Raw genomic sequence first — 25,125 nt, forward strand, 5'->3', positions numbered from 1 at the left:
GCATTACTTGAACTATAGCCTGTTTTGACTTGGTAACTAATTCCCCTAGTCTGAAAAATCCAAAAAAGGCAGTGAGAAACAATGCTTTCAATAGAACACGGTGAAGAAAATTGGAGCATGTATGATGTATGGCATTGATGAGTTTCATGAGAATTTCCCCTGTTATTGGGAGTCGCGAGTCTGCCCCATGACATGATTTTTGACAGCCTTTTAACAATTTTTGTACTAGAAAATTTTGGGATGGGTCTGGCAAGTTTAAAATTTTATGAAGAAATGAAATGGCGGAAACCTGTGATGCTAAAGTGCTTGCCGAATAATTGTTTTCATATAGGTGAGCCAAAAAGTTACAAATTGTAGAGATTTGTAATGGGAGAGTAAGCTTTGATGCTGACCAATGACACAACTTATCCCATGTATGTAGATATGCATTTTTTGTAGCAGGGTTGAGAGAGGCTTGTATTAAGTCGCATGCCACTGGTGTCAAATGTGCAAAAGCTGGCATGGGACGTGTGTTGGTTGTTTGGCCAAGTATGGAGCTTCCCTGAAAGCTTCCTGAAATTTTAAACGAGAGAGCCTGTCAGCCAGTACATTAGATTTTCCTGAAACATGTTTAGCTCTGAAATGAATATTGTATTGCATCGACAGTAGCACAAGCCGTCGTAACAATTTCATAAGATTATGTTCTTTTGCTGACTGCTTATTGATAACATCCACTACCGCCATATTATCAGATAGAAATAGAATTTTCTTGTTCCGAAGTTCCTGACACCATATTTCTAAAGCAATTACAATTGGGAAAAGTTCTTTGATACATATCTGATATTGCGCAAGAGCATCTGACCACTTATTTGCAAACCATTTAGAACCTAGCACTGCTGCATAACCTTGTGACCCTGATGCATCAGTTTGTAAATTTAAATGATCCGAAGACATCCATTCCTTATCTAAGAAAACTGACTTGCCATTAAAGTGTTGAATAAAATCTGACCAGGTAGCTAAGTCAGCTCTAGCTTCCATATCTAACTTAATATACCTTGTAGAATCATCTAAACCACAGGTAAGATTGATTAAGCGCCGCAAAAAAGCTCTGCCTGGTACTACAACCCCACATGCAAAATTTAAGAGACCTATGGCTGATTGTAATTCTTTTAATGATACCTTTTTGCATTTTTCCAGTTGGTTTAGCATTTTGTTAACCTTGACAACTTTTTCATAAGGAAGTCTACATTCCATAGCTTCAGTATCTACCTCAATCCCATATATAGTTAACTTTGTTGTAGGGGGTTGTGTTTTTTGCATCTTTATCGGGATACCCACTTGTTTGCATATAAATAAGAAACTTGTTAGATCATCTCTACATTGTGACGAGTTCGGTGGGCCTATAAAGAAAAAATCATCCAGGATATGAGAAATACCTGCTGCCTTAAAAACGTTTTCCATTATCCACTGTAACGCACAGCTAAGTGCTTCAAAGATCTGACAACTGCTACTTGCTCCCATTGGTAAACACATATCATAATAAAATGAATCTCGCCAACGAAAGCCTAAAAGGTGATAGTCTAGTGGATGAATTGGAACTATTCTAAAGGCATCTTCAATGTCAGATTTTGCCATTAAACTATATTGCCCAAATTTCTGAACCAAATAGACAATATTGTCAATTGAATCATAGTGAACCGCCGAAAATTGGTATGTTGGCATTAACAGACTGATTTTTAGGGAAAGAAAGGTCGTAGATAATTCTAAAATTCCCTGAAGTACTTTTTAGCACTAATCCTAAAGGTGACACAGTGAAATGTTCTAAAGGGGGTTCATCAAATGGCCCAGCTATTCTACCTTTTTTAATTCCAGTTTGAACATAATCGTCAATGATACTGGGGTGATCTGCTGTTGATTTGTGATTTTTTGATATATGAGATATATGTGGGTCAGCAACACAGCCCAACCGAAAACCCTTTTTAAACCCTTGCACTAAGTAATCTGAAAGAGATCTATCGTATTGGACCAGAAAGTCATTTAGCTTGTCTGGGATAACTGGTGTTGGGAGCAGAAATCCCCCCTGAGGCTGTTGATGCTCTTGATTTGATATTTGAGGATTGCTTTTTCTTATTCCCTCTACAATTGGTTCTTGAATGGTTTCCATGACATGTTTGACATGTGTGTGAGTAAGGGCATGGGTCATTTTGACACTGTTCTCCATTATTAAAGGCATAGCAGAAACGCATTTGCGCTCTGCTTGACCCTTTCCGAAAGGGCTGTTGGGCTGCATGGTATACATATGCACCAGTGACAGCTTTTACTCTGAGTTCCTCGATCGGCTTTTGCCATGGCACATCTACTGTTTCTTTCAATTGTCGAAAATTTTCATCGTAAATTCTCCAAGCCCCCTCCCCTAACATTTTGTGCATTTCCCTGATAAAGAAACAATACTTTAACAAATGCAGTGCTTGGTTCGGAGCTTTTTCAAGATATATTGCTATGAAAATCAAGAAAGCGTCTGTCCACTGATTAATAGTCAGTGATGTTTTGGGTTTTGTTGACCCCTGCTGCTGAATTGTCACAGACCCAGCAGCAATATTCAACGAGACAGGATCCTCACGCTGCTGCAGCAACACACGCAAATCTATGTACTGGTTTTCCCAGATTTTCTGTTTTGTGCGTTGTGCTACCACTGCAGCAAGAGGGATCCCATCAGAAAGAGAGATAGGATGCGAAACCATGGGTTTTGCTGGCTCACCTGTATTAAATATTTGGTTAATTAAAGTAGAGATGTTATTGTTAGTGTCAGGTATATTCGGTTGATCCACAGTGCCAGAGGACTGAGCTATAGTTGACTCTGCTGATTCCTCCGTTTCTACATGGTTTTGATTCTTGCTGTCATTTTGCTGTTTCAAAATCTCTGCAGCTAATTTCTCGTAATCGATGCTTAGTGGCTGATTGACTGCTTTCGCCGACTGGTTATCAATTTTAGTTCTTTTTGATATTTTTACAGACTCGTTTGCGGCTGGCCGCTTCTTCGGCATGGTTACAACTGAGGAAAATGCAATTATTATTATAGTTACAATACATGTATGAGGAGAATAACCCCTGCTACAATTACATGATATTTCCCACTTAAAGCTTTTGCCAAATTTAGTTGCTCTTAGAATTAATAGCGTAAACTATATCTGTAACAGTAACATGAATTACTTATAGATCATGTACTGGTACAGACTGAACTAACATTTTAGATCCGATGCCTGTAATTACTTAAACAGCTCGTATTGACAGTCCACAAAGTAACCAATTACTTAGAAACAGTAACCCCGATTACTAAAAGAATATATGCTGGTATCTAGTGAACTCGCGTCTTAGAAACAGTAACATCAATGTAGAATGTAGAGATTATATACTGTCAGATCACATAGTAAACCATTTTTTATTTAAACAGTAACAGGAATAACTTGAGATATAGTACTGAGACATAGTGAACTAATCTTAGAAACAGTAGTATGAATTACTTATAGATCATGTACCGAGACATAGTGAACTAACATATTGGAAACAGTACTTACTTATATCATGTATTGTCAGACCACATAGCAAACCACTTTCTTAGAAACAGTTACCTAAAATACTTAGAGATCATGTACTGGCAACTAGTGGACTAGCATCTTAGAAACAGTAATACAAATTACTTAGAGATCATGTACTGGCAGTCCACATAGCAAACCAATTTCTTAAAAACAGTAACATGAATTACTTAGAGATCAAGTACTGAGGCATCGTGAACTCACAACTTAGAAACAGTAACATGAATTACTTAGAGATCAAGTACTGAGGCATCGTGAACTCACAACTTAGAAACAGTAACATGAATTACTTAGAGATCATGTACTGGCAGTTCACATAGCAAACCAATTTCTTAGAAACAGTAGCATGAATTACTTAGAGATCATGTACTGAGATATAGTGAACCAACATCGTAGAAACAGTAACATGAATTACTTAGAGATCATGTACTGGCAGTTCACATAGCAAACCAATTTCTTTAAAAAAGCTAGAACTAACGTCTTGGACAAATAATATCGATACTTAGAAATCCTTATTCTAAATGCAAGGTGAAGATAACGAACAGTGATCAATGTATTTCGAGAGCCAACTTCATATATAATATTATAATTGTTTGTATTGTCATTGACCCATGACGTTAACATTATTTATATCACAACCTAAATGTTCTTAAAAACTATAAACTTGTCTTGCAATTTGTAAACTTAAGAGCTAGATGCGATGCAAGACGATGTCATACTTCAACATAATCTAATTAATTCATTTATATACTGGCCTCAGTCGCCTGCAAGTGTTGATCACCGCATATTTAATGCTGTTCAGGTATTTGACCATAGGTACTGGCTCATTGTTAAGAGATTTTGTAGACAGATGTACTCCATCGGGCCCAAGGTACTGGAGGTTATCCCAAAACCCCCTGTGTTTCCAAAATGTCACATTTGGTAAGGATGCACACGCAGAGTTCAGGATCTGGTTTATTTCAACGACCGCGTCGTTATATCCAGGCGGTGATTTCTTGGGGTCACGACGAATAAGTTGACCTACAATCATGTGTTTGACTCCCGTACCATGAATCAGAAAGTCCGTAAGAGAAATGAGGTCTCTTACAATCCTTGCAGGTGAATTTAGTAACACATCGTTGCCCCCGATTTGCAAAAAACAAATGTCTGGGGCTCGGGAAAATTTGCACAGCGATTTAGATGTCGCTAAGCCTCTCACTGTTAATCCTCCTTGACCACGAATCGTTACGGAGAATCGACTTTGGTCTAAACAAAGATTTACATAACCCGAATTAACTTTTACAAACGTGTCAAGTCTTCTGATGTATGAATGTCCAATCACCGCTACCACAGTTAGATCTGCCATAATTAATGTAAAAACGCCGGATTTCACCCTTCACAGTACCCAGGTTCCGATGAAGAAAAAACGAATCAAAACAGAAAGATATCAGCACTTACATTTGAAGTATTATCTGAATCCGCTACTTTTCTTATCTTTTCTTATGATTCGCTTAAAACAAGTCGGACGTCTAACGACAATAACAATATACTGATAACGTCACCCAGTAATTTATGACGTCAAGAGATAATCTAACGTCACATATGTACTAGTGCATTGTTACGTCACAAGCCGGCAAAATAATGCACCGGTGTATTGTTACATATAAATGCATAAAACATATTATTTACAATAATATCACTGGGTAGTCGCATTCATCACTCTCTGTCTAAAATAAATACATAATTCATTATTTTCTGATTAGCAGTTTTTGACGTAATTCTAAAATCTGAATATCATCAATTTTCATTTGCTTGACTGGTCTACTCTCGCTTTAGATTCAAAGAGACAACATTAGTTGCAGTCTCCTTCCTTTCATCTATATTGATAATCATAAAAATTAAAATGGCATTACACATGTTTAATCCTGAGATTTTGCAACAAGTCGTATAGGTCCTTCAATGTTTATTTGAACTTAATAATTAACATGATATATGAATGTTCTTCATCTTGAAGTACAGCTAAAAAATTCATAATACACATGTATATGACTGCAGCTTCTCCATGGTCAATTTCCCATAGTTATGTAGCAAAATATCATTATCGCCTGCATCTGATGTTGATGGCTCTCAACTGAATCGATACAGAGGAGATAAGTATCGAATCGGTTGAGAGATATAAACACCATAATAAGATGATAATGGAATATTGCTACATAGATATGGGAAGTTGACGATGGAGAAGCTGAAGTCATCCCGTTTGTCATGAAGTTGAGTTGTTAGTTTGCCGTTAATATCTACTTTCAATAAAATATCTAAGTATGAAGCAGAACTGGACGACTCTGTGGTGTCTTTTACTTCGAGTTCACAGGAATACATCGATTCGACATATGAATGATATATTGCCTGAAATATGTTTGGACTTTTATCCTCTAATTAATTCAATTGTAAATCTTTTGCCAAATACTATCAAACTATTTCGAAGTATTTAATTTTATATTACACTGTCACAGTATAAATTTGAATTGAAACGAAGAACGGAAGACAAAAACTCTGACATTTCACTGTTGTGTATGTGATACATGAACATCAATTGTGGAATAAACTGCCACTGGAACTTCGAGAGCTTGAAGCACATGGATCAATCCGCAAGAACCTAAAAACACTCTTATTCAAGCGTGAATATGTCCTGTGAATGTAAAATTCAATGTAATATCAAGGTTTCCATGTGCAAGCTCTTGCAAACTGAATTTTGATCCAGCAGACGAATACCTGTTGATTCTTTGTTTGATAGATTGTTTTGATGTTTTTCGCCACACTCAACAATTTTTCAGTTATCTGGTGGCACCCAGTTTTTATTGGTGGAAGAGAGAATCCAGATACAATGTACCTGGGAAGAGACCACCGACCTTCCGAAAGTAAACTGGGAAACTTTCTCACTTTACCGCGCGAGCGGGATTCGAACCCGCGCCGACAGAGGTAAGAGGCCGTGTGATATTGAGCGCGATGCTCTAACCACTCGGCCACGGAGGCCCTGTATGCCAATTGTATCTTGTCAACTCAAAGTCAACCACTTCGTCATTTTACTACCATGTTTTATTTTAATTCTTTGTATTGTTTTATCATTATCTTTATAGCTCTTGCAGGTCTTTTATTAGTATATTATCAATGATTATTAACACAAAGATTATACAGCGCATAGAAACTATAGGCCCAGTTTTTATTCGTGAAAGAGAGAACCCAGATACAATTTACCTGGGAAGAGACCACCGACCCTCCAAAAGCAAACTGGGAAACTTTCTCATTTACCGGCGCGAGCGGAATTCGAACCCGCGCCGACCATAGGTGACAGGCTGTGTGATTTTGAGCGCAATGCTTTAACCACTCGGCCACGGAGGCAGTATAACTGAGTGAAATAGTGGATCATCCAAGGAGACCATAAGATTGATCAACGACCAAGTTACCTCTTCACAAGTATAACGGCAATAGTCACCAAAAGGACTGCTCCGGCAAAACTGACGACCATGATGGATACATTCACCATCCACATTTCTACAACAAACAATATGGATACATATACCAACATATCGTGGAATTGTTAGCGAGACACACATTTAAAAGTCATATGAAACGATATATTTTGAAAAATTGGGCTAAGTGTGGGAATTCATGAATCAAGGTTTATGAAACAAGAATTCGTTTTTAAAAAAATACCCCTGTTAGAAATCGTTTCATATGACCCTTAACGATTGCCCCATATATATATATATATATATATATATATATATATATATATATATATATATATATATACATCTAATTGCCGCGCTGAATCACACAGGCGTCAATGTAACGTTACCCGACACAACGGTAAGCCGAACACGAATCTCGACTCGTTTGTAAACAGAACTTCCGCCAAATATCTGTCATTGAAACGACAATGCCTCCTACACCACGCTAACCTTGCATGTTGACACTAGAGCAGAACGGGACGGATAGCAGGACGTTGAGGACGGATGCTGCCTCTCGCAATTTGTTCCTTACGGTACGAGGACTTACCCGCCGATGCCATATCGGTCAAAGAAGCCGATTGGAATCGATTACGCAAATGTAAAACTTATATGGTACCAATTTTGATGCACCAGATGCGCGTTTCGACAAATAATGTATCTTCAGTGATGCTCAACCGAAATGTTTGAAGTCCGAAATAACAATGAAGTAAATATAACGTCCGTATATTCGTATTTTGCCGATGTGATGTCACACGCGGGCGTCCTGATTATGGGCGGTCTCGAACGGTACCAGTTTCCTGATATCGTCTCCATAAAGCATTTACAGTGTTAATATAAACTCCAATCTGTCTTGCCACATTGCTTTGAGACACCTCAGTTTCCAGCATCCCAATAGGACGCAAACGATCATTTTCAGTCATGCGAGGTATCTCTCAATCACAATTTCATTCCAAAATCCAATGTTTTTTTCTGTTTCAATACAATAAATACTGTCCATTAATGCAAACAATGCTAATTAGGCTGCCATTAAGGCGAATTGAACGCGATATTTACCAAATTGAGTACTGAAACACGCGTTTAGTAAATTAAGCTATGCGTTATAGTTACCATCCACTTGGCTACTTTCAGGATTCTCTAAAAACTATGGGAATTCCCAGTCATGAATTTTCAGACGAACTATTTATTCAGATTGATATGCTCCTTTTTCGCAAATGCATCGCATTCGTTACGTAATGGCTATCATTACAATACCCATCCTTTTAAAGGTCTGCATATTTAAATTCTTCATCTAACTCCACATTTTATTTTTTAAGAAAAAGAAGTGGATATTACATACCTGCACTTGTTTCCGTTTCGCCTACAACAATATATACACATGACATCAATTACGTGTGTTATGTAATGATAAAGATTAAATATGCTAACAACCATTCTGATATTATATTTTATGATTATCAACAATGTACTAAAAATGACATATCGATATCTCAAAAAGTTATATATAAGTACACACAAAAAATAAACAGTTTTATATTCCGCAATTTTGAAATAGAAAAACCCATACACGAGCAAAAACTCTGGCATTCCGTAGCTCGGTTTTTGTTACTGGATAATCATTGAAGTATCTAATGAAATAACACAACATTTTAAGTGAACATGTCATTTATTATCATGATCAAACAAATGACGTAATAAACCAAGTTCAAACAAGATTGCTATGCGTATCCATATGTCCCCCGCCGCCTAAAAAAAAGTTGAAGCACAAAATTCCCTTAACTCCTGTAAAATGTAAATTGTGGTGAAATGTTATCAACTACATATTGTGACTAACAATCTTGCAAAATTTGAACAAAATCCGAACAGCAGTCTCTACGGAGTTCCATCGACAAAGTGTTCCTATAGAGTAGCATGTACAAATTCTAACTAAGTCCCATAACTCCTGTGAAAATTGTCGAATGAAAATGCCGACACAATATGATCAACAACACATGGTGACTAACGATCTTACATAATATGAACAAAATCTGTTGAGCGGTTTCTGAAGAGTTACGTCCACAAAGTGTTCCTATAGTGTAGCATGTACAAATTCAACAAAGTCCCATGACTCCTGTAAAGTTGTCGAATCAACATGGCAGCGTATTAAGATCAACTACACATGGTGACTACCAATCCTACAAAATATGACCAAAATCCGTTGAGTGGTATCTGAGGAGTCGGGTCCACAAAGTGAAGTGGGACGGACGCCGGTATTTTTATGTCCCCTTCCGCGTTACGACGGGGAACAACAAAATGACGTAATATACCAAAATATACAAAATTAATTGGCTGGGACAACTTAATACAAAAAACCGTTTACTGATGACTAGGTTTGCGAAGGAGCAAATAAACATGAAAGTTACAAAGATTGATTCCAGTAAATTGATAAATGAAAGGTGAAGATAACGAACAGTGATCCATTTCATAACTCCTATAAGCAATAGAATATAGAACTTTGGGCAACCACTCACCCCTGGATTTACCAGAGGTGAGGTCAGATGCCTAGGAAGAGTAAACATTTGTTGTTGACCGATCACACCCGCTGTGAGCCCTATATCTTGATCAGGAAACGTAGTTATCCGTAGTCAAAATCAGTGTGCCAAGAACGGTCAAACAATCGGTATGAAAACATCATACATAATTTGACCCAACGATAGGTTGTATTGGCAAAGTAGATCGTTATAACCAGCATATTTTTTTTGTTCAACACATTTATTCAATTGTTTTAGTCAGGAATTTTACAACTGCTCCTACATGACCAGTGGGTATGGGAACTCAATGTTAAATACACAACACTCACTTTCACACTTATGATAGACTTTCATACCAAAGATAGAAGTAAAGAGAAAGAAGATAGAGGGGAAAAATTACTCTGGCTGCTGAATAAATACATCAGAATAAGGAAAGAAATTGCCAACATAGGCACCATAAAATTTGCGAAATGCTGATTTTAAACGAGACTGTTGGAAATACTGCACCATCGACTTGTTTGTCAGTAGCCTGCTTCGATTTAAACACTGACGATAAGCATAAAAAGCTCTTGCGTATCGAATGAGTTGAGAGATATAAACACCATATCCAGGTGATAATGGAATATTGCTAAATACATATGGGAAATTGACGATGGAGAAGTTGAAATCATCCCGTTTGTCATAAAGTTGAGTGGTTAGTTTGCCGTTAATATCTACTGTCAATGAAATATATATGTATGAAGTAGAAATGGATGACTCTGTGGTGTCTTTTATTTTGAGTTCACTTGGATACATCGAATCGGCATATGAATGAAAATTATCATCATGCCCCCCTTCAAAGAAGAGAGTGATATTGATTCGCACCTGTCGGTCGGTTGGTAGACCACATGTTGTCCGCTCAATATATTGAGAACCATTCACTTGATGAAAATGATAGTTCATATGTGGGTTGGTTATAAGTAGAAGAGGACCCCTATTGTTTTTCAGGACAAAGGGTCAAAGATCAAGGGTCAATCTACTATGGACATAGGAGTATAATCTCCGCTCAATATCTTGAGAACCCTTTGCTTGACAGACATCAAACTTAGTACACTGGTACATCTTCAAGAGAAGATGACTCCTATTGATTTTGAGGTCACACTGTCAAAAGTTAATGGTTGAACTGAAAATAGTAATATATTGTCTCCTATATTTTAAGAATTATTTGCTTGATTGACACCAAACTTGGTACACTGGTACAGCATAAAGAGTAGATGACCCCTATTGATTTTCATGTCACATGGTCAATCCACTCTTGGGATAGGAAGAGATTGTCTGATCAATATTTTGGATACTAGTATCAATTACACGGTGTGTGTGTGTGTGTGTATAATACTTTTCAACTTTGCACCAACGGGGACATATGTGTTTTACAAAGATCTCTTGTTGTTAATAGATAATATGTCGTCTATATATCTAAATGTCGAAATGAAGGCCACAGGAAGAATTTTTCTTCTTACGTATAAGTTTTTGAATAAATACTGCTCCATAGGAATATAAAAACAGGTCAGCTAACAAAGAACCACAATTCGTGCCCATGGGGATTCCAGCAGACTGTTGGAAGACTTGATCATCAAAGACCACGAAGACATTGTCAATGAGGAACTCCAGCATATTTTTAAATATCAACTTCAGAGTACTTGTGCGTGGAATCAGAGTGGCGTAGTTTATTGGATAACTGATCACTAGATAGGAATATTTGAGTTTTCCATTTTTGTCGAGGAAGCAACTGTCTATGATGTCAAAACGTATAGTCTTTAATTTATCGTGAGGAATGGTCGTGTAAAGTGTTGAAAAGTCATACGTTTTGATGTTGTTGGTTTGAGAAAAGAAGTTCTTTGTTTAGAATCCACAATTGATTTACACCACTTTTGGCATATGTAGTCGCACAGTACGTTTGGGCAATAGAGCAAAGGATTTTTAAGAGTTTTCTTGGATATAAAAACGAATATATATATATAACGAATATATATGTATATCTGCAGTTTACTTAGGGGAACTGTGGGGTCTGGGCTGGACGACCCGCTAACTTGCAAGGCAATAATATGCGATGTTTTAGCCAGGTGGTCCCTTCTCGTATGACTCTTGCATATGGCCTCTCCTGTACAATTGTGTCCTTACGCGGGTACATTAAGGCAGGTTATGAAAATTTTTACTGGGATAAAATCCTCGAAACAATGTGACGTCATAATTGAAATAAGTATATCACTAAGTATATATTAAATTTCGATTTTATTTTTCATTTAAGTTTTATCTATGTATAAAATAAGCCATGCAGCTACTAAGATCCAACGAAATTCGAAATGCTATACTGCTGTTATGTAATTTCTGTCTGATCGATATGAAAGTAAACTGATGACGTCATGACTATACATCGAGTGACGTTGACACATGCAAGGAATTTGTTTATGTGTGCCATGCAAAATATCGACAAAATGTGGAGTATTTGAAATATATGACATGGGATATATGGAATATATATGTGAAACGCTGAGAATTTATTGATATTAAGAAGGTATGTTGATATCATTCATTGACAATTTTGTTTAACGGAGAAAACATCCCATTTAGCATGTCGATCCGCTTTTCCTCTGTCACACACTGAAATAAAACTGCAAAAGTAGCACATTAGGCCGCATACTTTTGAGACTTTTTATACACCGTGTGAAAGGTCATAAACTAATGTACACGGTAATTACTGATAGAATCGTCTGTTAAGAAAACTGTAAAGAAAACTGCATAACATCAGTGCAAAATGTAAAACATGGGCTAGATGGCTTCGTGTTTAAATGTTCAATAATTATTTCTTATTGAAAGTGGTAGGATTCTATCAGTAATTCTGATATACTATGGGTGTTTAACCGTCATTATCACCAGTTAGACCAATATTTAAATCTTGGGATAATGTGCTACTTTTACATTTTCTATTAAAGTACCTCCATGATCTATTTATAACAGTCATGCGATAACGTCATACGGAAGAGCATGTTTGTCATGTTGTTATGATACAAAATATTCTCATGTAAACAATCAAAATAGTTTTTAAGAGTTAGTACCTCCATCTTTCTGTGTAAGACAGATGTTAAAAATTATGCAGTTTACGTGCATAAATGAAGCATGACCTGCCTTAACATACCCGCGTAGTAGCACCTTCTAGTCGGTTATGCACAGAGTCTACTGACGGAGCGACAGGGCGCTGGGCGGGATAACCTGACAAGAAAGGTGGTGAGTCCTCCAGGAGTAACATGCATGACCCACCGGTGTGTGAATATGCCCTGGTACCCATCGACTGACCCCCGCCTACTGTTTCAAGTAGAAACACCACTGTCTTGTGGTTCGTCGTTGTATCGACAAAGGCTAAGGGAGACAGGCCCAACAGAAAAATCTAGAGTGGAGCCCCACAGGCGGACAGTCTCATTAACATGATACTCTCTCTGACAGCTCCTGTAGTCAACCTGATACCAGATGTACTGGTTCTTCCATTTTTTCTGGACCATATCAGGAAGACTGGGAGGGGTTATTGTTTATTGGGCGATACAGCACCTCCATAAAACAGCCCAGGATTGCGTCATGGAAAGATAACTCCAACAACTACCTCACCAGACGCTACTCCATACTCTGCATACTGAAGGAAGCCAAACAAACATTGACTAACCCAGAAATTAATTGTGATCTTATCAGTATGGTATTATATATGGATGAACATAAAGACTATATACGCCTGATATAAATCTATATTTTTCAATACTTGTTCGTTTTAAATTTAGTTTTCCTCATTTGTAAATGTGTTTATTCAAACCTCAAAATATCACTTTTATAAAGTTGTAAATGGAATGTAAAAAAGATATTGAATCATCTGCTTCAATTAACAATAACATCATTCACATAAACGAAAGTATCTCCCTTCCCTCTTGAAGACTTGTATTTTGATAATAACATCATCAAAATGCAGCAATCTAGCATGTACATGTGCTGTTAAACTTCTTTTTTCATTTCAGCATTTTATGGTAAATATTTACCGCTGATATTATATGAGCATTCTATACTTGCGTCGCAAAACTGATCACGTGAACAGTTACACTTCTTTGAACATCCAAATCCATACGATCCATAAACACACCTTCCAGAGCAATTGTGTCCATAGGTACCTACATCACAAGCTGAAAAATGTAATGAAGTTTTTGTTATGATTGTCAGTTATAGTATAGACAGATACCAATGCAACAATTTTATGGTTACTAAGATTTCTATTGAGTTTGCACTTTAAATTCTAGTTCTAATTATTTGAGTATCAGTTCAGTTTTTCGTTTGGTTTGTGATTTTAATTCTATTTATTTAATAATTCTATCCATATACCGGTATTTACGTTTTAGAATTTAGCATTGGTTATTGGTTTAACAATTCCATGTTCATATCTTTAGTTTATAAAATGATAAAAGTTGTATTTATATATTTACATTATGCGTTGTATGTCTGAATTGAGATATTCATCTTTCATATTTAAAAAATTAAAAAATAATTGTGTGTGCCATACTAATATATATATATATATATATATATATATATATATATATATATATATATATATATAAGAATTCGGTATTTGATACAGTAAATACATCCAATAATAAAAGTCAAGAAACACAAAACTCGAATAACATTTCACTGTTAGAGCTTTCGGCTTCAATGCCTCTTCAGACAGTTATAAAATATGTGAAGAGGCATTAAAGCTGAAAACGCTAACAGTGAAATGTTATTCGAGTTTTGTGTTTCTTAACTTTTATTATTGGATATATATATATAAAGGCAGGAAAATATACAGTTCCAAAATATATTTAGCGCTTTCTGGATTAATCCAGAAAGCGCTCGTGATTTAAATATATTTTGGAACTGAATATTTTCCTGCTTTTTTTATTGAATTATTTTGACTGTGTGATATCAACTCTTTCTATTTGGATTATATATATATATATATATATATATATATATATATATATATATGCGAACCAGTATCAAACTTTGTTTAAAGTTACAAGACTTGACACAAGTTCTTATTGCCCACAAAGCAATGTATCATAAAAAAGTATAATTCAACTCTCTCGGAATTTCTTCGCGCCTCCTGTCAAAAGAATCAATGTCAATAGGCTGATTAAAGGTGAAAATAACGTACAGTAATCAATCTCATAAATCCTATAAGCCATACAAAATAGTGAGTTGGGAATACACGGACTCCTGGACACATCAGAGGTGGGATCAGGTACCTAGGAGGAGTACACGTAATACTCCCCTGTTGACCAATCACACCCGTCGTGAGCCTTATATATCGTTTGGGCAAAGTAATCTGTAGTCAAATTCAATGTACAAAGAACGGCCTCAACTTGTATGAAACGTGGCAGAAAACATCGTATCCAATGACAGGTTCTAATGGTTAATTAGATCGTTATAACGATCATAAAATTTGCGAAATGTTGACGTTATACGATACTATTGGAAACCCTATATCGTCAACTTATCAGTAGAACATTTACTGGATCCAGCAATGCATCTATACTTGTAAGGGTTTTTGTGAAGCAAGAAAAGAAATATTGTTACAAGCTTTGTCAACTGCAGCTAAAACATATTCCTCATGTAACCTATCTAATCATTTTATCGTTTCTCGTTTACTAAACACAGAAGTGCGCACTTTTGTTTTGGTGTGTTTATGAGTGATTTTGATATTCCTCTATTATCCATTCTGACAAAATGTTTGAGGTTTCTCCTTCAGAACTGTTCACATTTTCGTGAGGAGCACAAAAAGGGGCTTAATAGATCCAGCAATGCATCGATACATGTAAGGGTTTTTAAGGAAGTTTATGAATCCAATATAGGTACGGTAACTCATAGATATCCGTCCCATTGATTGTGATATTAATTTTTTTTAACTGAAAAAAAATAATTATCTTTTGAAAGGGAAGTTGGAGTATACGTACACTTACCAAATGTGGATAAATGCCAAGCTCGATTAATATACAGTTGTAATCATGAGCCATACAAAGAATGAAAATGTTACAAGCTTTGTTAACTGCAACTAAAACATATTCCTCGTTTAACCTATTTAATCCTTCAATCATTTCTCGTGTACTAAACACAGAAGTACGCACTTTTTTGGGTGTGTTTATGCGTGATTTTAATATTCCTTTTATATCTGATATCCATTTAGACAAGGTATCAAGTTCTTTTTCATATTCAACCCCATTGTCTGGCATAATCTTGACAGACTTGATATTAGAAATTATATTGCTTTAATATTCTCGGAATAGTTGAATTAAGCGCTTAAACAAGATTTGATGTATAAAGTAAAATATCGTACAAAACATTGCAAAAGAAATTGTTAAAGAGGTATACAACATATACAAAGAGATATGTGATAAACTAACAACATTTCCTCCATTTCAATTAAGGGGTCAAGTATTACTTAACGTTATGAACCTAAAAACCGGGAAATAAACATAAGCTTGGGCCTTAATTGGAAAGTCCAAAGGTAAACTAACTGCATTCATTTAGGTTACGATGCTATTATGATGACATAGAACATCGGTCGTCAGTTCATGCAAATCTCATGCAAATCGTTTGAAGTTGTACAAAGATTCGTCACCACCGTTACATAGAAACACACCACAGAGAAATGAAAATAAACAAAACGTTATTGAAGTAAAAAAAAAAAGTTAATAAACGAGGACATCATTTCATAAAATAATTGGGCTGTTGAGACAAATTGGAAATGGGAATTTTCAAATCATATTTCGCAGTATTTATAGCAAATCGAATGGTCGTTAAACCGAGCCAGTGCAATTGATCATTTGGTTAAATGCTGTCTGACGTGTTTCATACCGATTGGTAAGCCATTCCTGGCACATGTTGACTAAGGTTTACTCCGATTACCTGATCAGGATATAGGGCTCACGGCGGATGTGACCGTTCAACAGGGGATGTTTACTCCTTCTACGCACCTGATCCCACCTCTGGTGTGTCCAGGAGTCCGTGTGTGCCCAATTCTATATTGACGTAGCATCGTTTTTCAGGGAAAGGGGGTGGATAGTCAGAGAAGATGCCTTCACACGACTTTGTCTAAAATTCTTGACAAGAATAAATAGATATATCAAAACAAACAAATCCTAACATGTTCATTTGACTAATATTCAAAATCTTTCAAATTTAAAATACATGGATGAAGGTTAAGTAGTGGCATACGACTTATTATACCTCAATATATAGTTTTTCACACCTTTTAAAATTCAGGAGGGGGAAGGGTTAATGATTGATTGCTTTTACGACTGGTTGAGGATTTTCACTCATTTCTTATTTTAAGACACCAACAGCTTTAGGTTAAGTACCGCAAATTTAGACCTACATGAATGAAAGATGAAGATAACGAACAGTGATAAAACTCTTTAAGAAAAATGAAGGGAATTAGATTAGATCCGTTTCATTTGTAAAAAGTATCCCCTGTATTTTTTCTATACAAACTGTATGGCATGATACATGTACCGTATACGTTTTACATTCATATATTTATAAATATACAGTTTATGTATGTTTTTAAACACTATCAATTCATTTAAGAAAATCCACGTATTAGAGGTAGTTGAAAATGCGACAGATAAGAACCTGCATTCCATCCATTCCAGTGCCCCTGAGGGAACCGCATACAAAGTATCTACTACAAACACAGTGTCAGGTGAGGCCCAGGCTGACTCTGTAACAATAACTAAGGAGAAATATGTAACCATAAATCCGGTAAGTTTAATAGAAACCTGATGTAAGCGGTGTCAATATTTCATCCCAGTTCCTCAACGGACAAGACGCATTCAAGTATCGTTTCCATCATCAATCGCAACTACAGTGTCTACTGGTGTTCAGTGTTCGAGTCTGTTTGATGAAATGTCTTTAATAGTGGGTGTTGGTCTTTTACCATCCCATCAACAGTCTAGACAATCCACTAGTCAGATCAAATCAGTGATGAAGACGTCGACAGTGATGATGGTGATTATCAAGATCCAAACTATGATGCTCGAGAGGAAAGTGAGAATGAGGACTCCAATATTTCCCATTGCGACTGAAAGTGAAGCCAAACGATGAACGACAGTTCCTTGTATCAGAATCAAGATAAGGAAAGCTTCTACAGAAATATGGCATCTGTGGCATGAACTCTCATTGGCATCTGAATATTACAAAGGGCACTATGATAGGAACAATATCAACATGTTCTAATGGACATTCTTCAGATTCTGTGTAGCCACCCTACACTCCAACGAAAATGGCACCTGACAACAAGCTAGAGCGACTGGAGCAGCACAGTGGCACTTGAGTTTAGGGGATATAGTAGTCGTGAAACCTGACAAAACTCCAATTACCTATGTTAAGTTATTATCCACCTACATTTTTATCATTCTCAAGTCAAACGACGTCATTACATTAACATGCTTATATATGCTGTTGAAATACATTTTGTACTTCTATTTTGATATTGAATATAAATAATATTCAATTAATATAAAGTGTTTTGATGCTACTTATATTTTCAATAAGAATTTTCAATACATCTTCAGACTATGGGGGATTCTGTGCACCAACTCAATTGAACGCCGTCTTCAGTTTCCGTCATGTCCGGCAGAGGCATATGTTTACAGACCACCACCTTTTCCTTCGTTTACTTCAATAAGGATTAACTCATATCCACAAAACGGACAAGGTGTCACTGTTTGGTGAGTGTTGACGACCTAAGTATTTAGCGTCAGAACACGGAGACACTTCTTGATGGTGTTACATTGATTGATTATATGATTAACGTTTCTCTCGAGAATCTTTGTTTTGTTTTGAACATATTTTATTGATGAAATCAAAAGAATCTTTCACTCATATGGAGACATCACCAACCATTGCATGTGAAGGGCTGCAAATTTAGGCTTATGATCAATGCTTACGGTCTTTGAGGAGGGAGGGATCTTTATCATACCACATCTGCTGTGATACGGGACCTCGGTTTTTTGCGTTCTCACCCAAATTTAAAGCTGTATGATCGGATGTTCATGTATTATGTTTGTACATCATTACTTTCAAGCAGATCAATTAATGTTAAAAGTTATAAATTTTTTCTTAATTACATGCTTGAAAACATTTGCATGTGAAAGAAAACAGCAAGAAGATTATTTAGAAAGTAAACAAGTGTGGTACATGTAAAACCTATACGGTACCAATTTTGATGCACCAGATGCGCATTTCGACACATAATATCTCTTCAGTGATGTTCAAGCCGAAAGTTTGGAAATTCGAAATAACAATCAATTTGTAAGAGCTAAAACGAAAACTAGTGTGTCAAAAACTGGAGCCATATTCGTTCAAGGATAAGAGCTATGTATCAGGGAGATAATCCTTAATTTTGAAATGATTTTCTAAATTTTATTCCAGCAATTAAATATACATCCGTATTTGCAAGCTAGTAACGTAGTACTTAGCTCCTGGATTTTAGAGATCCTCGGGGACTAACAGAACACCAGCAGAGGCCTCGACCCAGGGGTCGTAATGTAAAACCTACACGGTACGAATTTTGATGCACCGGATGCGTATTTCGACAAATAATGTCTCTTCAGTGATGCTCAAGCCGATATTTTGGAAATTCGAAATAACAGTAAATTTGTAAAAGCTAAATGGAAAACTAGAGTGTCATAAAACCGGGTCCAAATTCGTCCAAGGATATATAAAATAAAATCATCCGGAACACCTCGGGCCTTTCATCGAAAAACAAGGTGTTTTACTGTGAAAGGCTCGAGGTATTCCGGATGACTTTTAAATTATACATTGTCAGGTGTCTATAAATAACCCCACACGCGTCCAGGGAATCAACATGCTGTATTCTGTCTAATTGTAAGGCTGAAAGGGCGTAAAACAATGAATTACTAAGAGGAATTTGATATTTTTATTTCTATTAAACTTAAGGCACGGTACTGTTGTTACAAAATACATAGCTTTACACAGACAAGACCACCGATGATTTGAATGTTTGAACTGATGACGTGACTGTCACTTGAAATGGCAGAGTGACGCGTGTGTTTGTAAACAGAGATTTAAAATCAAATAATTTTGATTAAAATCAAATAATTTTGGTTAAAATCAAATAATTTTGGTTAAAATCAAATTAGTTTGGTTAAAACAGGTGAAAAAATGTATGACAGGTCATACATCCTCGTAACTACATACGTGCGATGATTTAATAGCGTTTTTGCAACATGGAAAAAAATTGTCGTAATACAACATACAACTTTAATCGCCTCTTATGACAAGTAAGGGGTACTGTGGGCCTATTTCAATCCGGATCGCCACGGGATTTGATGATGTTATAATTGTGGTTTGTAATATTATCCAAATGTGCTGTGCTACGATTTTTAAATTAAATATTTCTCTATGTTACAATATGCCCTTTAGTGTTTGTTTTCAAATCACTTGCGTGAAGTTCAAACTGGTTGTTGGTGGTTCTCAATAAATGGTGATCTTATAGAAATGCCCACTTTTCAATGCGTACCTGATGTTGTTTGTATTCTGATCAACGAGGAATCACAGGAGGTGATAGTAATAGTATTGGCTATACCATACCACCCCTAGTAAAACAGATGGTATGATATAGACAACTGCTACAATTATTACTGACAAAATTAACGGTTCCTGTGAGTTCTATTTTGCTAGCGGGTGGTATGGTATCGACCACTACTGTAATTATTACAAAAACAATTATCTATTTCTGTGGAGAAACATCCATATTTCTTTCCTACATATAACGAAACATCTCGATTGAACCATAAAGCGTGATATTTAAACAGGTATTCATTATATTTAAAGTTTTCTCAGACAGATAATTGAATGATCATTGAGCAACGCCGTTTACACATTTTTAGGAAGAGGTCATTATGTCTATTTTAGCCATGACAACGTTCATAATTAAAGATTAAATATACATGTATATCATATATGCTAATAAAAACATCTGCCTAATTCATGTATTGTTTTTAGCAACTACTTTTACTTTGATCTCGCCATGTTTACATCATTTCTTCCTAAATATATGTTCCATTGACCCTTGACTGTTCAATGGATTATGGAGGAAAATATTCAGATACATACAAAATAGTTTATTTTAGGTATATAAACGAGGAACATAACTAATTAATTGAATGATTCTAAATCATAAATAATACAAACAAACGAGTAGGTGAGTGTACATTAGTTTGCACGATATGCAGTAGGTTATATAGCTGATTCCCTCTTAATTCCATTCGTCGTTTTCGTGTTGACAAAAATTGTTAGGGTTTCAATAGAGGAATAGTGTCTAATAAAAATATTGATGTAAAAAAAAAAAAACATATCGAATCTATCACAGTGGTATCAAACGAAGTTGAATAATACTGTTTTTCTTCACAATAAGCTGATTGGTAAGAGACGCAATTGTTATATCTGGGGTCACAACATCACGTGACCCGCTATCCTCATTAAGCACACATTTCGAAACCAGGATGTTAATTTGCGTCGATTGAAATGTTAAATCAAACCTGAAATTGTCCTTGATAAACTGATAGTTTTTTTTGTATGTATTGTGATAAAACCCAACATCAGTTTCTAAATACTTTAGTCCTTCACACACTTGACTTTATGATATCATAGGCAGTTGCTTGTTCAATAAACATGGAAAAGGGTAATATTCATATCTTGAGATCAGCCATTGAAAAGATTACTTTGTCAAACACAACTCTGATTATACACAGAAGCATATTTAAAGATGCTGGAGTTCCTCGTTGATAATTCTTCGTAGTCTTTGGTGTGACTGATCGCTAAATACGAATATTTGCATTTTCCATTTTTGTAGACGAAGCAACTATCTATGATGTCAAATTCTAGTCTTTAATTTATCGTGAGGAATGGCGGTGTAAATAGTTTAAAAGTCATACATTTTAATGTTGTTAATTTTAAAAAGGCTTTGATATTTCAAATATACTAGAAGTTCTGTAGATGTTTTTAGAATCCGCATTTGATTTACACCACTTTTGGCATATTTTGTGGTACAGTGCGTTTGAAGTGTCTCTTTCACGGCTGTTGATATTTTCATGAAGAGCAAAGATTGGGGCTTGATAGAACATTCACTCGGTCCAGCAATAGTATCTAAAATATGTACTTGGTTATCGGAAGAAATGAATAAAGCAAGAATAGCTAGCAAAACCAAACACGTAGCTCTTATCCTTAGACGAATTTGACTTCACTTTTTTGACACACTGTTTTCCCCAATAATAGCTCTAAAACTTCATTGTTATTTTTGATTTCAAACATTTCGGTTGAGCATCACTGAAGAGACATTATTTGTCGAAATGCGCATCAGGTGCATCAAAATTGGTACTAGATTTTTCCCGCGTTTCGTAGAATAGCGGGAAAATATGGTATAATAGAAACGTATTAAAGCGCTAAAAAGTAGGCGGGGCCATAGGAAGGTCAATAGAATTCTAGTGAATTCGAGTAATAGTCTTGTGTTTGGTCATTCTAAGCAAACGCTTCACACGAGGCGCTCGAGCTTTATTTTTGTAGCAGCAAAATGGAGTCCCAACAAATGGATATATTGTTATCTAGAGTGTCAGACGTTATAGATTCCAAATTGGCTTCTTTAGAGGTGAAGATCTCGAAGCAAGAAAAGCAACAGCACGAACAGTAAATGTGCATAATTCAAGCAGCTTCCGATAAGACTTTCGTTTTTAAAAGAAAAGGCAACGAGGCACAGTTCAAGTTTAACAACACTGTGAGAGATAAAATGGTACAGGCCAACACCCACATAAACGACGGTGAAGCCGAGGCCGCTTTCCAAAGCATTACGGAAGGTATAGAGCTTATAGACAACATACAAAGGCTAGTAAAACTTGCTGACTCGTCAAAAAATGGTTGGAGAACCGTACAAGAATATACTCAACACGAGCTAGCATCGGACGAAGAAGACGAGAAAAGAATATTTAAAGCAAAGATGCGCACGGAAAAGAAATTGAAGGAGGAACGAGCTCAAAAAGCCAGATTCACACCTTATACAACTCCCGCAAAATCAGCACCTGAGAAGTCAAACAAAAATGACAGCAACAAGAAGCCAGGGACCTATTACAAGCGCGGTTTCCCGGAGCATTGGGCACGGGACTGTAACAAGGAAACGCTAATTAAGATAAGTACCAGTATTCTAGATGAAAATGCTAATGTTCATTACAATAGTAATTCTGTTAAAGTGATATAGCACAAAGTCAGTTTATAGTTTCTAAAAAAGATTATGATACTGAATATGTCAGTCCATATTTATGTTTGAAAATGCATTTGTCGAAATGGAAGGGTATGTGCACAGACAATTATGTCTTGAGTATTATATAGAATGGTTACATAATTCCATTTAAGCACGTTCCATCAAGTGAGTTTTTTAACAACAACAAATCTGCCAGCGACAATCTGAGTATTGTTTACCAAGAAATTCAAAAGCTTATTCAGAAATGCTGCATAACACAGGTAACTCACATTTCTTTTATGGCCAATGCATTGACCTTGGCTTTCAATAAATCAGGTAAACCACGCTTGGTCTTAGATTGCAGACACATCAATAAGTTCTTTCATGATTTTGTATTTAGGATGGAAGATACTAGAACTCCTCGGGAACTTTTTGATACTGGATATTTTTGCGTTTAGTTTCGACCTTACGTCTGCATATCATCATATAGAAATTTTTGAAGAACACAGAAAATATTTGGGTTTTCATTGGGAGCATTATGGTCAGAAAAAATATTACGTGTTTAACGTTTTACCTTTTGGCATTTCTTCGACAGCCTTTATTTTTACAAACGTTTTGAGAAAAGGTGTTCAGTATTGGAGGAATTTAAGATTACAAGTAATCATATATTTGGATGATGGTTTGGCTGGATCTAAAACTTTTTCAGAGGCAGAGTCTATTAGTAGACTTGTAAGAAAGGATCTTTCTGAATTGGGTTTTGTGATCGCTGAATCTAAGTGTGAATGGCATCCAAAAAACCCAGTTTGGTTGGGTTTGGAGTGGAATACAGAGACAGGTAATTTGAAAGTTACTTTTGAGCGAATTAAGATGGTAATGAAGTATATAAAAATGTTTTAAAACTAATTCAAACAGGTCAAAACACGTTCCACGTTAGGGCTATTGCTAGAGCCACAGGTCAGCTTATATTTCTAAGAGAGAGGAAATTTAATTTCAAGTTTAAAAAAATATTGTGTGATGAATGGATTTGAACCGGGGACCTCTTTATTTGGGGTCGAGGTCGTTATCTCTTGACCATTCTATTTTAAGTGTTGGCATATTGGGTGAAATTATGTAACATTAAATGATAAGCTGATGAGGTTTGGAAATATTGGATTTATTTGTAATCATTTCGTATTTTCATTATTTGTTGAAAATTATTTCGGGCTATGTTATTTAAAGAAAACTTTTGACATAAAACTAATTATTGATTAATATTTATAATGTCATATGAAACAGTGCATTGCATGCTGGTCATTTCTCGTGATATTTTTGTGGCCATTTGGTTGACAGGAAATGGTCTAAGGTACTGTGAAAATTTGTATTATAGTGATGCAACTAGCACTTTGTATATTTCGAACAAGTAACAGAGTATGTAGTTTTCTAGGTATGGATGCACCGGTTCTTTGAAGTTATTATGAAGATAAATTTCATGTTTAAATGTTCACCGTATGTGTCAGCAGTTCATTGTCTACATCTAAGGTTATACAGACAAAGGTATTGAGATGATTTAATTGTTACTTTAAATATATCACATATATGGAAATCAGTTAGTGTAATAATTAGTCTAAGGTCATGCAATATGTATAGAATCTGTATTTGATATTTTTATTTTGATATAGTACATCTTACATGTACGATACAACACTATTCAGAAGGGAAGTGCCTAGCTGTAGTCACCACGTTTGCCCCTTACTTTGGGTATGTGTTTGCATATTGCTGTTGTGTATTTTGATGGAAGTGTTGTGTACAAAGTTTTAATATTTGTGTAATGGTGATATACATAATACAGTTATATGAATATTGTTTGAGGTCATTGATTGTAAGTCAAACAATAAAAAAGTATAGAATTATTTTTGGATTAATCAAGAATGATATTGACTTGTATGGGAAAGATTTTTATGACATCTTGATGTATATTTTAGGGAACACTGTACATATACTTCATCACCATGGAATAAAGAGCTACAACACAATTTGGAGGTGTTACATATCTATGGAAGCCGCGGTAGAACACACGATCAATTTTTACACAAGGTGTTTGTATCAAGATATTTTGTCAAATTTTAGTTGGCACTCTTATATTGAGTTGAATTCACGGTCAGCAGAGGAATTGAAATCTGTCGAGCCTTAATTCAGATCATATTCAAGTTCACAAGAGTAACTCGAATTTGAACGTTTTTAGCGATGCATCTGATACTGGTTATGGTGCA

At 35.8% G+C, this 25,125-nt stretch overlaps 2 protein-coding genes across 2 annotated transcripts in view; both read right to left on the bottom strand.

Moving 5' to 3' along the window:
- Positions 1-25,125, bottom strand: part of LOC130054058 (uncharacterized) — a 1,204,346-nt gene that overhangs the window by 336,418 nt on the left and 842,803 nt on the right. The window lies entirely within an intron of this gene.
- On the bottom strand, positions 1,981-5,649 carry LOC125679384 (uncharacterized). Its single transcript, XM_048918584.2, has one exon. It carries the CDS (start codon positions 3,021-3,023, stop codon positions 2,013-2,015), a length of 1,011 nt encoding a protein of 336 aa, XP_048774541.2. The 5' UTR covers positions 3,024-5,649; the 3' UTR covers positions 1,981-2,012.

Source organism: Ostrea edulis, chromosome 1 (genome assembly GCF_947568905.1).
Source record: "Ostrea edulis chromosome 1, xbOstEdul1.1, whole genome shotgun sequence".
NCBI classification, from domain to species: Eukaryota; Metazoa; Mollusca; class Bivalvia; order Ostreida; family Ostreidae; genus Ostrea; species Ostrea edulis.

Coding starts and splice junctions, on each gene's coding strand:
- LOC125679384 (XM_048918584.2), bottom strand. CDS start 3,023: ATGCCGAAGAAGCGGCCAGCCGCAAACGAGTCTGTAAAAATATCAAAA.